Consider the following 16,361-nt stretch of genomic DNA (forward strand, 5'->3'; position numbering starts at 1 on the left):
TTCTATTAATTAATTAAAAATCTTACATAAGAATTATTGCAGAACTTTGAATTTTATTAGAATTCTAATTGTAATTAATCGAAAAATCATCTTCAATTAAAGCTTTTATCAAAAGCGTAAAGTCTTCTAGGCTATTTGAATTATAATATAATGAATATAATGAGAAATTTATTTAAATAGTACTAAAATAAGTTTTATGAACAATTTTATAGCACATGTTTCACAAATTTCCAAAAAAACAGTATCATTTCTTATAATTATAATATTTTAAATTAATTTTTAGATTTTTTTTAATTTAGGAGTTGTTATTGGATAAATGATTTGTAACTCCATATAGATACGAAAAACAAAATACATAGATTTTCAAATGACATGTTTTATCTTTGGATTTTATATTTTTCACTTTCAAATCCATGCAAATCTATTTAAAACATAATGTGGATTTTGAAAAAATCCAAAACAAATCATTAAATGAATAACATGAGATTTTAACAAGTATTTATAAATCATAAAACCAATAACACATAATTTTGATAAGTATTTTAAAATCAATAATTGAATAACATATGATTTTTGTTTGAATTTACAAATCTATTAAAATTATATAACCAATAACCTCTTTTTAGGGTATAGTGTTGAGGGATAGAGTTTATTATTTATAATTTAGATTTAATTTAAAAGATAAATTTTAAAATATGGTGCTATTTGTGGAAGTTTAGATATAGTATGCTAAATTTAGAAACAAAAATTGTTATTGTTCTGTTTATGAAAATTGCCCAATTACTATTGTAATCGATTGAAAACTCATCTACAGTCACCCAACTGACCAGTACATTCAATATCGAAATCCGTTACTGTTACAGAAGAGAATTAAGATAACCCTCTACATCAAAATGGTTAATAAGTCTAAGCTACAAAAATTGTAGATTATAATCGTGAAGTCAAACTATAATGGAGAGAAGAAAGAGAGAGGAATAGGGGTTATTGTTGGAATGGGCCTTTGTGGCACCAAAACTTTCAAAAAGAGGTGCTTGTGGAATGAAGGCTTTTTTTAAACGCGAATTGACGGTTCTGACATTATTTAAGATGGGGGGGGGATATCGTGACCTTCAAAAACGATTATTGTACCGCCGATTAGATGGGTTTCGCACTGTTCTTAATTTGTGTGGCTAGTAACTGAAGATGTCGATTGTGGGGACAGTGGGTTAGATTAGCGCTACCAAACCCTGAGGGTATATCTGTATTTCGGTTGATGTGGACAATGGTGGTGAAGTAAAAGAAACAAACAAAAAAAGTAAAGGGATCTGAGTAAAACATCGTTATTAACCGTGTGATAGAGAAAGGCATCTATGAGAGATGAGGTAAGTTGCATAATATTTATTCTCTTTTTGCGAATGTAGTCAATTAGTAATCGTTTTCGTTAGTATGAGTTGATGGTGATAGTTATTGATATTTGTTAGCGAACGAGTAATGGGTTCTGGTTCTGATGTCGTTAGTTAATTGTAGTGATGAAAGAAACTTAAACCTCCTTAACATCATTCTGTTCCCGTTGTGTTTGTGTAGGTGGAAGATAAGCCCCTTGTGGTCGTTGTGATAGCAGGGAGTTGGGAAATTTCTGATGCTGGAGTATGGGATTTTGTGCTTGCAAAAGAATGCTATGCAAGGACCGTCACCATGCGTATGTCCATGAGTTATGAAGAGTTGGTCTCACATGTTACTGATGAGTTTGAGCTGGCAGAACTCAACCTGAAGCCAAAATTGAGTTATTGGCTTCCATGTCAGCTATCTATGTTCTCCGTCAACAGAAGACCTCCACTTATCATTACCAGCAGAATGGGTGTTTCAGACTTTCTAAATATTCGGAGGACCTCCGTTCACTTAAATCTGTTGTTGTCCTTGGACGTCTCACGTGATCCAGGCAATGGTTGTAGTACTGGAGATGATCCTCAAGAAGGCTTGTGTGAGTACTGGAGATGGTGACACTACTGGCCAGGATAATGGCGACGTGAATCATTCTCAGCAAGACATTGAGAGAATTCGGCTATGTAGCATACAGACTGTTCCTTCACAGAGCACTGAAGGTTATGGTGGAAGTGGTGTCAGGCGGATGTTGTTTCCTCCCAGTACTGAAAAAGGGAAAGGCATTGTCGTGGATGATGGGCCAAATTACCCTCTTCAGAATAGTATGCCTGGTTTACGTGGTGGTTTCGGTGAGTGTGGAGAAGGGACGAGTGATGGTGAAAGGGCTGTTCCAGATAATAGTATTGAGCAGTGGCCAGGGACAGATATGACTGGTATAATAAATCTTGCAGATGCCGCAACACCGTCGCTCTCATATAATATCGAAGACAATGAGGACGAAAGAGCACACTGCAGCTCTGAAGATGAACGTGTACTTCGAGAGTTTGAACTACTTGAACAGAGGCAGGAGGAGCTGGCCAGAGAGAAGGGAAAAGGGCCAGTCCTTCAATCTCCAGAGCAAATTGTCCCTCAAACTCCTTACCAAGTGTATACTGAAGTGGGTGACTTTGTTGTCCCTGATCGTGGAGACCTCAATGATGTTGGTAGTGAGGAATGTTCCACAGATGGTGTCACTCCTTCTCCTTCAGAGGTTCCTGTAGATTATGAGTACGACATGTGGAATGATGCTGATAACGGTGGCTTTGTTGGTGAGTTGGATATGCCTCCTATGGAGCTAGGGGGTCCGTCATCGGTAGCAGAACCACAAAATGCTGAATGTGATAACATCCCAGTGGGGGGAACCAATTCCGTGGAGGCCTGTTTATTACCTGTAAAACCAAATAAGCGGACACCAGATGTAGGGGATCAGGTGCTGTCGTATGTTACAACTGCAAGACGTCCGCCAAACCCTCGGAACAGCTTGGATGACGACATAAACAATGAGGCGTCATTGCCAACTGAAGATCCAGAGCTGGTGTTTGACGATGTAATTTACTTGACGAACACTGATGGTTGTGGACCTGTATCAGCAGAAGAAGATGCAATTTTTATTGGCCGTCTGTTTAAAGACAAAGACCATATGCAGAACACCATCTCCATATACGCTATCAAACGACTTTTCTACTTTCGGCAAACAAGGTCAGACCCAGAGAGGCTCATATTTAACTGTGTTGATCCGCACTGCAGATGGAGAGTCTTTGGCCATGTTGTCTCGAGTTTTCAAAGAATTTTGAGATACGTATTGAAACCTTAACCCACACTTGCACAATAGCATCTAGGGGACAATATGCAAAGCTAGCATCTTCAAAGGTCATTGCCTCTGTGTTGCACGACAAGTACGCAAATGGGCGTCCAGGCCCAAGAACAAGTGATATACCAGACATTGTGCTGTCGGAGCTAAAGGTTTCTGTCACGTACATGAAGGCCTGGTACGCAAAAGAAGCTGCTGTTAGGAATAGCAGAGGCACTGATGAAGAAAGTTACAAGCTATTAGCTACATATATGTATTTGTTGGAGCGAGGGAATCCTGGGACTGTCTACAAATTGGAGCATACATATGCACAAGATGGGAGCAAGAAGTTCAAATACTTGTTTTTTGCACTCGGTGCAAGCATTGCAGGAATAAAGCATTGCAGGAAGGTTATACTTGTTGATGGTACAACTATCAAATCGAAGTTCAAAGGGGTCCTCATAGCGGCGAGCATGCAGGATGCAAACTTTCAAGTTTACCCCATAGCATTTGGGGTTGTCGACTCTGAGAATGAACTAGCATGGACTTGGTATTTTAGGAAGCTTAGTTTGCTTGTACCAGATGCTGCTGACTTGGTAATTGTTTTTGATCGACACAGGGCTATCTATTCTGGAATTGCTCAGGTTTACCAATAGGCTTTTCATGGTGCCTGCGCAGTTCACATAGAGCGGAATGTCAGACATTTTTCAGGCAAAGGCCTATCAGCATTTCAAGGACTCGTTTGATGAAATCGTTGCCAGAAGCACCCGGTGCATTGAGTATCTCAATGGAATTCCACTTCCACATTGGACTCAAGCTTTTTGTACAGCGAAGCGGTATAATATCATGAGCAGTAACGTAGCTGAAGCTTTGAATAGTGCAATTGCGAAGATTGTGGAGCTACCAATCGTGACGATGGTTGAGTCAATCATGACGAAGCTGATGCAGTGGTTCTGCATTAGACGAGCGAAGGCGAAGAAAATGCTTACCCTTCCTAAGCCAATATGTCCAAATGTGAATAAATTGATGCTTCGCAAGCTTGTCGAATCTGCTGGTTTGGCAGTAACTGCAGTTTAGGATTGGACTTACGAAGTGCGTAAAAAACAGAGGGGAAGACGTACTTTGTAGATCTTCAGAATAAGTTATGTACGTGTAATGGGTTTCAGAAGCTGCTGATTCCGTGTTCTCATGCCCTGGCTGCCGCAAGGGTAAATGGTGTGTACGTTCCTTCCCTAGTAGGGAAAATGTACCATGTAACTGTTTTTGGTGACACTTATGCGGAGCTAATATATCATGTCCCTAATCAAGGCGACGAAGATGTCCCTGTAATTGTGTTGGAGAATGAATTCAACCCTCCTACGAACCCACCAGGTCCAGGACGCAGAAGGAAAAGAAGAATTTCGTCAACCGGAGAACATGTGGTAATCGACAGTATGAAATATATGCTGTTCTGGAAATTAGTTGTTGTAAAATCTCAGACTGCTCTTTCCATAGTCGCTAAATTTGTTTTGTTGATGCAGGGGAATAAAAGGAAGAGAACTGCAGCACATAAGTGTTCTACATGTGGTCAACCAGACCATAATAGAGCGACATGCAAAAACGTGATTGGATAAGATAATTTTTTAACTCGTTGCCTTGTTTTTTTAAAAAACATTATTGAACTTGTCTTACAAAGTTCTACTTTGCCAAATTAAAAGAGTCCATTTGATGTCGTGTAATTATTGTAGGTTGCGTGGTTCTGTTTTTTGGCCACCAGAGGCATGGAAACTTTTGCCTGCAGTAGAAGTCAATCTAAGGAATATATACGCTTGCAGTTACATTGCCACATTTGTTAGTTTTTTGTGAAAGTACAGTAGAAGGAAAGGTTGAAGAAGGCGATATGTGATTTTTTGGTGTTTTGGGCGGATAAATCACTAGATAGTGAAGTGATTCTGTTCGTTCTTTACTCACTTGTTAAGTATGGTTCATGTGACTTGTTGAACCGCGGTTCGTACTTGTATCAATATTGAAAACATATATATAAAGCTTCTGGTGGATAATGCTTATGTTGCCATAAAAGCAGTTTACATAGATGTTGAGTCGTACGACTGAAAAAAAGAACTATGGCGTACATACCGAAGTGCATAACATAAGTCACTGTGAATAAATATACATATGAAGGAAGGTGAGTCAGCACAACTCTTGAAACAGAATTGAATACTTGAAAGCAAAACAGTTGGGACAAAGGTGGATGACGGAGAAGTTGTTGAGGTAGCAGTTCGGGAGACCGCAAAAACGCATCGAATGGGAATAAAGACCAGCATGAGGTGTACCCATGTCAGTTATCTGGGTTACAACCATTTCTGCAATCCCAACTGCCTCCTCTATAGATGGCAGCAAACATAAGAAGGAGTTGATGACTTCCATACCAGCGTCAAAGGAGCCAAAACATATGAGGAACGTGCCAAGAGCAAAGCGAGCGTATATGTTAGTTGGGGCTGCTAAGCTGAGCAGATTAAGAGGGTTTTGTGCAGGTCCACATTAGGCTGCAAGCCGCAATCCTTCTACATACTGAGCGGTGGAGTTCCCAGCTTCCAAACATCGTAGTAAGAATGGTCGATAGGGAGAGCCTTCATTTGCAAGAGGGCTAACAAATATGTATTCGTCGATATCAATTTCTTCTAACACAGTCGGATCGAACGCAAAGCTAGCAAATTCAGGACCAGATGCGAGTAAAGAACCCAGCTCACGAAAGCCATGATGGCCAAGCCGCCTAACAATGTCTAGAAGCAATAGGTGAGGAAGGGAGTCCATAGACTTATTTGGGAGGTGTTAATGCTTTGTTAAGACGATAAAAGTTTTGTGGTTTTAGGTTAAATAGGGAAAAGAAGTTGTGGGAAGTGGAAGTCAATTAATAAGTAGAATACCTAACAAGGAAAGTAAAATAAATGAAGCAATTATGAAAGCAGGTGAAACAGGAGGAGCTAGTGACTTGAGGGGAGAAACAGGAATCTGGTGCTAGTAGCAATAAGTGTTGTCAGTAGGAGATAATAACTTTCATCAGCTTAGGGATGAAAAGTAGAGAGAATAGGATAGCAGTATGGTTGAGGATAAGATTTGTAGAATAAGAAAATGCAGGAAGAGATGTTAAATATAAAATAAAGATGTTAAAAACAAACAAATATACCAGAAAAGCCGAGTCGAAACATAAGTTTAGGGATGGAGATGCAGAGAGAATAGGATAGCAGTATTGTTGAGGATAAAGATTTGCAGAATAACAAAATACAAGAATAGATGTTAAAGATGAAATGAAAGATGTTTTGAAAAAGTAATCTAACATAAAAGCAGATACATAACTGAGAACCAGTAGAGAAAACAATGACTGCATCGGTTGCTGAGGGAGCATGGGCCACATCTAGGAATGTCAACATATTTCCATGTGTTTGCATGAGAGCGTCTCTTTTGTGCCCAAATCATCATTATTTGCCTCAAAACAGTACTTCCAATTGCATCGGCGATTTGAAACGAACCAACAGAAGTCGCAAATACATCAATGTTGTGAATGACATTATCATAAAACCCAAGGCAAATTTGGGGGAGTGCCGTTGCAAAAAAAGCATGAGGCAGTACATGAAACAGTATGGACTGCAATATTTGAAGGGCTGTTTCAGCATGGCCATCTTGCGCCGCCTGTTTTAAACTCTCAAGGTAACGAGCTATTGGATTGTGTGCTTGCAAGCAACGAGAGAAAAAAGGACGATAAGGTGACGTAATGTTAATGAAGTTTGCATTTGAGAAAAGGAATTGCAGATTGATAGTATGCAGTACGGTAGGATGGTGAGAAAGACTTGAATAAAACTTAGAAGTGGCCATCATACTGGAGAGGTCGGTAAAAGATGACTGCCCAACTCGGTACGCAATGTCAAGTGCGACATGGATATCTAGTTTATCCATTGCAGGTGGAGGAAGATGTGAATAGAGCGACAAAGGTTGATGAAAAAATAATTGATGCAGAGGTAGTTGTTTATTTAGGGTGAGAGAGTTACGAAGTTCTCTGTTTGTTGGAGGGGAAGTAGGATTAGAGTTGCAAGCAAACGTGTTGAGTCTATAAGAACCCAAAACTGTGTGATAGTGCCTGGACTAGTAGTGTTTGTGTGATTAATTGTTAATTTGATGGTATGTGGGTGGTTAATAGTTGTGTAGCGGCTGGACTTGATGTGTCAGGAAAGTAAATGAAGGAAATCTTATAGTTGACAATAAGAAGACCATAACGGACATAATGATAGGCAAACATTAATAGGAAATATTGTCAACAGAAATATACAACATTATAGTAAAGTCATAGTTGGAACTAAACTGAAAGAGAGGAGGTAGACAACATAAAGAAAACTAAAGTTTCTGCAGAAGGAGGACGGTTAGACCCTGGTGACATACTCTTCATATAGGTCAAACGCATAGCGGGGGTTCGAGGGTTAGCCTGGCTGGAGATGTACCTCCTGCATCTTCCATCAATGACCTTTTGACAGAGGTGACCTGTCGAAGTTTTAATATATGTTAGAAATAGAAATCTAACATATGAGCACTGGATGCATAATCGAAAGAGAGAGTTAATGATAGAGGAACCTTTTTTTTAGGGTTACTCGAACAGGTGGTCCGCTTTGCTCGCTTTGACATAGTGAAGCTGGTGGTATCCACATCGGTACAGGGGTGGTTGTGAGATACATAGTTTTTATCTTCCCCGTCACTGGCTGCGTCTACAGTTACATTGTCAAGTAACCTTGCTTCACCATAACGATTTGTAGTACTAGCAGAAGAAGAGAGTCCAATTAGCTGAGGAGAGCCAGATGGAGGTAAAGGCGAGGGTGAAAGATTTTCATCTGATGCAACCTGGGCGGAGCCATCTCGCTGAGAAGAGACATCTTTGTCTGTGGAGGCAGAATTAAACAGCAACTGGCCCAAATCAGCGAGCAAAGAGTCATTAAAATCTCGCAACTTTAATGTAACAATACCATCAACATCTTGAACAGAGTCAGAAATGTTGAGCCTTTTACAATGCTTTCTCTTATGGGGTCTGACGTCAACCTCTGAACCAGGACTGACGAAGTTGCTCCTCTGGGTCTTCCGAGTCACCTCCAAATGAGAAGGATTTGTCAAACTTGTTGGCAGAGGAGACAATTGCTTCTAACACCTGCCTTTTTGGGTCACCTAGGGCAATATAACGAAATTGACTAGGTGCAGAAAAAGGAAACAAGACCTTCACATGTAACATAAAAAATGTTTAGATATTAGAGAACATTCAATAGTAGAAATCTGGAGGGGCGAACTAATGTAAGGGCTTACAGCTGGATCATGCTCAGTTGACAAAAAGTTGTAGGTATGATATGATTTGCACTTGGGAAGATATTTGAGTGGTTGATCAAGGAACGTTGACTGGTCTTCACTATGCGGAAGGAACTTGATAAGAGCCGGTTTATCTGCAATATAATCGCCAATTGTCACCATTCGAAGAAGACGTTTAAAGGAATGGCGACCCCAAGGGTAGTGAAGAAAGAAGTCAATATCTTTAACCATCTCAACAACTTCTAAAGATGGTTTGACTGGCTGCGTTCTACAAAGCAGGATCCCTTCAACAATTACAAGTAGTGCGAGTCTAAACTTCCGCCAGACAGGCATGGTTGGTTCGCTCTTCAACAGTGTGATAAGATCATCAACTGTAGTGGACCCAATGTCATGGCCAATAATTTTATACCAGTATGGTGCACATCCATCAGCATGAGTGGTCCTACTGAGTAGGACTGCACGCAGTGAAAAAGGTTTGCATGAAAGGCCAGTCAATTCTTCAAACTCTACTAAGGAGAACCGCAAAGGTTGGCCAGCATAAACAAACCACATTTCTTCACAATTTGGAGTATATAGTTGTCGACATAACAACTGGTGTACAAGCTGTCCAGAGAGGAAGCAAAACCGAACAGGCAACGAGAAGAGAGATTCAAGAGGAGAGACCAACAAAATTTGAAGCTCAAGCAACCCAGCTAGTATATGCAAAATGTCAATTAGGTAGCGAGGTCTTGAATATGAGTTGATACAAACTACATGAGCAGGATAGTGATTATCAGCAAAAATCCTTTCTGGCAGGTCACCTATTAAAAATTCAGGAGTAGAGAGAAGGTGAGGAGGGCAATGAAAAGAGTAAACCCTAATGTCGAAACACATATAAACAATTACTTTATTATATAAAGGTGGTGAAGAAATAGTAGGGCATAATGGACACGGAAGATTAGAGCAGAGAAGAGTGAATGCAACCCAAGGAAGCCACGATATGGATACAGTAAGGTTTGAAGGAAGAAGTAATGTACAATGAAGGCGATATGGGGAAAACAAGCAATATAGAGTATTCAGTGACACGACATTAGTAATCAGCGAAGAAAGCAAAAGGAATGGAGGGTGGAAGTAAACCCTAACGGCCGGAGACATTCAGTAAGCAGTGTACATAACCTATAGACCTAAGACATCATAGTAGAAGAGCAAAATAGAAGACTGAAACTGCTATACGATTCATTGGACATAAAAGTTGTGAACAAGTTATGCAGCATTTAGGCCACTAAGTAATCTGAGGAACAATCAACCAAATAAACCATATGGTGGAGAAGCATGTAAAACCATGGATGATGTCGAGGTCAACCAATAGTAACAGGTAAGGGGGTGAGAAGACGTAAATCGAAATTAATTTGAGAAAGGATTAAGGAAAACAGGGTGAAATAAACCTAATCAGCATGAACAGAAGAACAATCACAGATACATGGCAACAATAATACCTGAGTCGATTGAAGGAAGACGTTGGTTAGTAGAGGTAGGCATGGGTTCCAATTCAACCTAGTAGAATAACCCACAAAACAATATCATGCAAAAATACTCAGGAAAGATAAAACTTGTTAACATCAAAACTGTTTCAATTTGTAGAGGCCGCTACAAGGAAACTAAGATAAACTGAAAGATTATAAGATAAACGAGTTGATCAGCAGGAGTGAAGTTTAACCAACCTACTCGGGAATCTGGTCGGAAATCACCGTCGATCAAAATTTGGTATTTGCTCAATCGGAATTGGATACCCGATTGAAGTTCGGGTTAGAATACAGAGGCAGATTTCGGAGTTCCAACCAGAAAGCAGATCTAAGCTAGAAGGAGAGAGTAAAAATTTGGTGGCTTAGATAAAAGCGAAAGATATTTTCTCCAAATTACAGACATGCATTGATGTCGAAGAGTCTTCAATGTCGACCAGTAAGAATAGCAAACAGTGGAAAAGGAAACAGTCGGAAAGTAAAGAGTCGAGAAAGCAAAAAGAAAAAAATAACAATTTAAAAAAAAACAGTAATTGCCCAGGAACGTCAGAAAGTTAGAGATGTAATTTTGGTAAGGCAAAAAATGCCTAAATGCAGAATCACGGATAGAAATGCTGTTTCAGACAATACCCACAGCAAAAAAATGCTTATCCCGTAAATAACTCGAGAGGAATATGAATGAAAGAGAGAGTACTCTGTTCATATTTTCTTGATGAGAAGTGAACTATAATTGCAAAGGAATATATGTGCTTGTTGCTAGTGGCTCGTTGGTAGCATTCAACATATGGGTCAGTGGTTGTGACTACGAGTCTACGAGTTCGAGTGATCGAGCCAAACTGAAACCAAATCTAACCAAAATATATATGGTTTTATATGGATTTTTTTAACAGATAAACCATAAAAATCAAACTGTAACAAAACCACATATTATAATTTTTATAGAAAAATACTTTGGTTCATCCCTAGGGGTGAACTCTTTTTTATCCACCTTCTCTTTTAAAATTCAATGAAAAAATGCTATGTAATATTTTATTTAAAAAATAAATTATAATTAAAATTATAAAACAAAAACAAATTATGGAAACAGAATCTGTAAATTTTTTTTAAACAGTTTGTATTTTTATAAAAAAATTATGATTTCAATTTTTTGTCATCATTGAATCAACAAGGCCCGATTCATAGTCCATTTATATTACGCGAGATAACGCGATTTAGTGGAGTCGAACTCTGGTGGGATCGGTCGCAGAGGTGGTGCTATAACCACTTGACTAAAGACACTTCCCTATGATTTCAATTTGTAATTAAACAAAATTATATATTGGTTTGAGTTTATAAATGAAGATTTAGAGTTTAATTATTATAATTAAACGAGATTCTATGTCGGTTTGGATTTGAGTTTACAATTAAACGAGATTATGTATCGGTTTAGATTGATAAATGAGAATTAGAGTTTAGATTTTATAATATTAAAACCTTGAAACATTTTCTCTCTGTTCTCACTCCTAAAAAGATCCTTCTAAAAACTTCCGTTTTCCATCACCGTTACCGGCATCGGCCGGTTTCTGGCGTTGGTCGGCTCTTTTCTCCTTGCTTTTTTCATTTTGCTTCTCTTTGTATAGATCTAGACAGGGCGGCTCAAATTTTTTTGGACCTTGTGCCCAAATATATTTTTTTCCCTAAAATTTAGGTACTTATTTGTAAACTTCTAAACTTTTGGACCCTTTTTACACTAATATCAAATATTTAGGACCCTAAATCCTAAAAAAAAAACTTAAAAAACTGTGGACCCGGTGCTAGTGCACTCTCAGCACTACCCTAAAGCTGGCACTGGATCTAGATAATAATATATGGCAAATCGTGATTTCAAAATCCATGCTCTTTGTCTTCTCAACGTGTTATTACTAAATCTGATACCGTCAATCACAATCCAGTCTCCTATCTTGATGTGGTGTCGTTTCATAACATCCATATTTCATCAACCTGTTTGCAAAATGTGGTTTTGAGAATAGATGAGGTTGCGGATCGTGACTGTTGCATCCAAATCTCTCCCCTCAGTCTCGGCTCTTTTCTCTCCGTCTGTGGAAGCGTATTTCCAGCCCTATTTTCACTACAAAAAAAATGGTTGACTGCATCACTTAAATAGAATCACAAAAGTGAATGATGTCAATTTAAATGACTTATTATTAAATGATGCATAATTATGTTTTTAGCATCAATTATTATTATTGATGTCGTAATCGAATAATTTGACATCAGTTCAATAAAAGTGACACAATTTTATTTGAATTTGCATCAATTCAAAAATATTTAACAGAAAATATAATTTACATCACTTAATATAATGATACAAAATAAATATCAATTGAATAAATGATACAAAACTGATATCAATAATAATATGATGTTAATTCATATATATTCGATTTAAATTAAATTAAGATATGTATTTCAAAATTTTATTATATCTGTTGCATATAACTGATATTTTATTATATATGAATTTTTTATGGAAAAATATATGAATTATATTCTCCAAGAATCAATTTATTTTTCCATAAAAAATCAAACTTATATTACTATTTCCCAAAAAAAATTTTATAAATTTTTATTATTGATTATTTTAAAGATACGAAAATAATATTTTTAAAAAATAGAAATTATGTTTATTTTATTTTATTGAAAAAATATAATAATTACATTCTCCACCGAAAAAACCTGCAAAAATATTTTATTTTCAAAATAATTAATCATTATATCACAAAGATTTCCATAAATTAATAATTATTTAAAAAAATCGTAAATATACAGTATCCGTGATATATTTTCCATAAATGATAATTAAAAAAAAAAACTGATCTGTTTGGATATCGTAACTTTTTTTCTTTTAGTTTTTTAAATTTGTCAACTTTTCTTGCTTTTATTAAAAACTAGATGAGGATCGCCCGATGTGTGAGTTTAAAGTTTTATAAATTTAATTAAATTTAATAAAAATATATGAAATTTTTTGTATATTATTATAAATTTTATTTTTGTTATAATATACTGATTTATATTAATTTACAGTTATGTTATGTATGCTATGATTAAAAGTGTATTTTTTACACCTAAATATACTATATGTTAAAAATAAATTCTTTATCACACATTAAGCCAACTATTTTACTTTTACTTCTGCGTAGTTTTTTAATTACTAAAATTATTGGTTCAAAAAATATTTTGAATAAAAAAAATCGTACATAATATACTAATCAATGATGTATTATCACAATAAGGTATGACTATCATGGAGAAAACCTCGGCTTCAACCTCATCCCTTATGGAGAGAACATTGCGTCTAACCTACTCCACCATGGAGAGAACCTTGGCTCCGCCTTCCTCCTTTGGGAAGATAATCTTGCGACCAACCTCCTCCGCCTTCGTCCCTTGGGGAGATAACCTTGTGTCCAACCTTCTCTACCGTAGAGAGAACCTCGGCTCTGCCCTCATCATGTGTGGAAAGAACATGTTAACGTCTTTTTGCTATCTCAAAATGGCTTGCTCCGACAACCAATAAAAGTAAAAATCTTTTTTCGAACGTTACAAAATCTTTTGATAGTAACTAATACTAAATTTCTCAATGTATTCGTGATAGTAACTATGCAGAAGTGAAAGTAAATTAGTTGGCTTAATGTGTTTATATATTACATTATATACTAATCAATGATGTATCATCACAATAATATATGACCACCATGGAGAAAACCTCGGCTCGCCCTCATCCCCTATGGAGACAACCTTGTGTCCAACCTCCTCTACCATGAAGAGAACCTTGGCTCCGCCTTCCTCCCTTGAGGAGATAACTTTGCGTCACAAAATATTTTGATAGTAACCAATGTTAAATATCCCAATGTAGTCGTGGAAGTGTCTTTGACACACCATGATATAGCCTTTATCGCTGTAATGCCTCAACCGCCACCTTTATTAGTGAGCCCATGGGCCCACCTTCCTTAGTGTGCCCTACATCTATTCCCGGTCCGTGGACCCACCCATATTCGATGGCTGGTTTGTTACATCTGGGAGGATTTGAAAATTTGTTTACTGACCCTACAAATCAATAAATGGTATTTTCCTGTGTTTTGTCCTCACTCGCACTGTTCCGACAATCACTTCCAGAAAAGTCACCCATCATGAATTTCTCTCAGGACCCTTGACCAAAACAAATAAATGCATTTTGGTGACATATATGGCCAAATCAATTTTTTTAAACCGTTCTGCAAACCATTGTCACAGTTTTTGAGCTCCTATGGATCTAACAACGATTTATGTTTTTCCAATATATATATTTATGTTTGTTGTAAGCTTGTGTTTGATTAGCCTATTTTATCCATCTACTAGTTTTTGAACCCACGCTACGCGTGGGTTTATTTGATATAGTTTGGTAAAAACTGTATACAATTAATGATAGTTATTATATACTATCTTTTAAAAAAAATTACTATTAAGTTTTTAAAAAAATTACTATTAAGGTAAAAAAATTTAATTCAAATATACAATTTTAAAAATTATAAAAGTCAATAGTGTCTAAGAATCAAATATGATGAAAAGAATGAATTAATCTGTCATCATGTAATATATATCTTCGCGTTTCTTTCTACGTTCACCGTCTCTTTATATTCCTTCTCGTCAATCATATTCAATTTTTCAAGGTCATTGTTGTTGTTACTTTCACAGTCCACTTATTCGTTATACTCTTCTTGTTCCTCTTCCTTGCTTTCTTCCTAATCCCTTCTATCTTTTTCTATGTAAAACATTCGTTATTATGCGGTGGAAAACAGAGCAAGAAATTTATAACTTAAACTAAACATAGCTCCATAAGCCTATGAATTAACTACCCAAAACAACATCGTTCATTTGATATATTGAACTCGATGATTCTTGTCGTCGATCTTTCTTCTTAATACCGAAAACTCTTACACAAACAACATGAAAATCATCTATAACATCATACACAAACACATGTGATAACTCTCTAATTTACATGTTTTTAGCATCCCTTTTTGTCCATATTTTGCATTATTCATACCTTTAACTTAGCATTTTTAGGTCATTAATTGTAAGAATTCACTTTTAGGCCATTTAGGGTGTTGCATTTTTGCATTTGCATATTTTGGATGAAAACAGGTGTTTAAGAGCCTAAAATGGGGAAAAACAAGGACAAACCCGAAGATGTACCCGAAGGAGCCATCGAGATGGAAGAACGAGTCCGAACCCCAACACGATCAAGGAGGATCCAAGAGCATGAAGACCAACCCGAGGACTAACTCGACCTCATCCTCATGTACCAAATAGAGTAGACCCTCGGGCAGGTCTGGGAAGCTAGATCAAAGGGATTTCCATATATAAACCCCTCATCTCCTTCCTCACAAACGAGCACGCCGCAGACCCTCAAACCAGAGAGCGAGAGCTTCTGTGAGAGAACTGAGCGACTCAAACACTTTTCCCTTTTGTTTTAGATTTTACATCATAACTTTTTATCATTTCTTTAGATTTCTATCTTGTACTCTTATCCCTCTACTTTATCGTTTAATATAATGCAATTTTCGTTTATATTTGCTTTGATGTTTCCTGCTATGATTTCCGAATAGTGTAGTAAAATTTCTAGGGATGGGATAGATGATTTTGTGTTCTTGATCGGTTAGGATGTCTTAGTTGATTGTGTATGTTTAATAGATTTCCTTCTAGATTGGTGTTCTTAATGCTGTCAACAAACCGAGAGGGTGAGATTAGATCTAAGGTGTTTTACCACTGAGAGGTGTAGATGAGATGCTTGAATCAACCAATGCTAGAGGTTAACTCACTTAGCAAGGAGTTTACTGACAATAATGAATCGGATCTTAATGCCTTCTTGGTCATGTTTCTCCAACTAGAGTTGGGTAGGGGAGTGATCAAAGTTGATTGTTTCTATCATGAGAGTGTTTTAACAAGATTTTAGAGATTCAATGTCTAGGAAATATTTGCTTGAGGCATGTAAGACATCTGTACTGGTTAGGAATACTTAGGATTCGATTACCCCATCCTTAGAAGCTTTCGTATTTTAATTACTTGCATTTCTATTCATCACTTGATCCCTTACCCGAACAGGTACACGATCACCTGCTTCGAGTAACCCCTCGAGTTGTTCATACCTTATTTGCTTACTCGATCACCCCACCCGATCATGTACTCGAATGCTTGCATCGAGTGCTTAGGTCGTGTGGTTTCCTTGTTTATATTCTTTTCTTTTATTATTTTAGGATTGTTAGACAAAACCCCATTATTACTTGGCTTGACTTGCATTGTTCTGATTGCATCCTTTTTGCTAGCATAAACAACCA

General features: G+C 37.1%; 3 protein-coding genes across 6 annotated transcripts; 2 read left to right on the plus strand and 1 right to left on the minus strand.

Moving 5' to 3' along the window:
- Positions 1,135-5,256, plus strand: LOC104706919. Of its 3 annotated transcripts, none has more exons than XM_010423157.2 (3): positions 1,135-1,361; positions 1,564-4,611; positions 4,711-5,256. In XM_010423157.2, the coding sequence occupies exon 2, from the start codon at positions 1,922-1,924 to the stop codon at positions 3,212-3,214; it is 1,293 nt and encodes a 430-aa protein (XP_010421459.1). In that variant the 5' UTR covers positions 1,135-1,361; positions 1,564-1,921; the 3' UTR covers positions 3,215-4,611; positions 4,711-5,256. The 3 variants fall into 3 exon arrangements, with proteins under 3 accessions (XP_010421459.1, XP_010421460.1, XP_019084652.1); XM_010423158.2 differs by lacking the exon at positions 1,135-1,361 and adding an exon at positions 1,400-1,467; XM_019229107.1 differs by lacking the exon at positions 1,135-1,361 and having other exon boundaries at positions 1,419-4,611.
- LOC104709415 lies at positions 3,379-4,803 on the plus strand. The gene is made up of 4 exons (XM_010426031.1): positions 3,379-3,834; positions 3,902-4,252; positions 4,357-4,611; positions 4,711-4,803. The coding sequence occupies exons 1-4, from the start codon at positions 3,379-3,381 to the stop codon at positions 4,801-4,803; spliced, it is 1,155 nt and encodes a 384-aa protein (XP_010424333.1).
- LOC104706920 lies at positions 7,440-10,714 on the minus strand. Of its 2 annotated transcripts, none has more exons than XM_010423162.2 (6): positions 10,214-10,714; positions 9,985-10,042; positions 8,510-9,309; positions 8,252-8,423; positions 7,793-8,094; positions 7,440-7,702 (listed from the first exon to the last, which is right to left on the minus strand). In XM_010423162.2, the coding sequence occupies exons 2-6, from the start codon at positions 10,025-10,027 to the stop codon at positions 7,616-7,618; spliced, it is 1,404 nt and encodes a 467-aa protein (XP_010421464.1). In that variant the 5' UTR covers positions 10,028-10,042; positions 10,214-10,714; the 3' UTR covers positions 7,440-7,615. The 2 variants fall into 2 exon arrangements, with proteins under 2 accessions (XP_010421464.1, XP_010421463.1); XM_010423161.2 differs by having other exon boundaries at positions 10,210-10,713.

The sequence above is a fragment of the Camelina sativa genome, chromosome 8 (genome assembly GCF_000633955.1).
Source record: "Camelina sativa cultivar DH55 chromosome 8, Cs, whole genome shotgun sequence".
In the NCBI taxonomy this organism is placed as follows: Eukaryota; Viridiplantae; Streptophyta; class Magnoliopsida; order Brassicales; family Brassicaceae; genus Camelina; species Camelina sativa.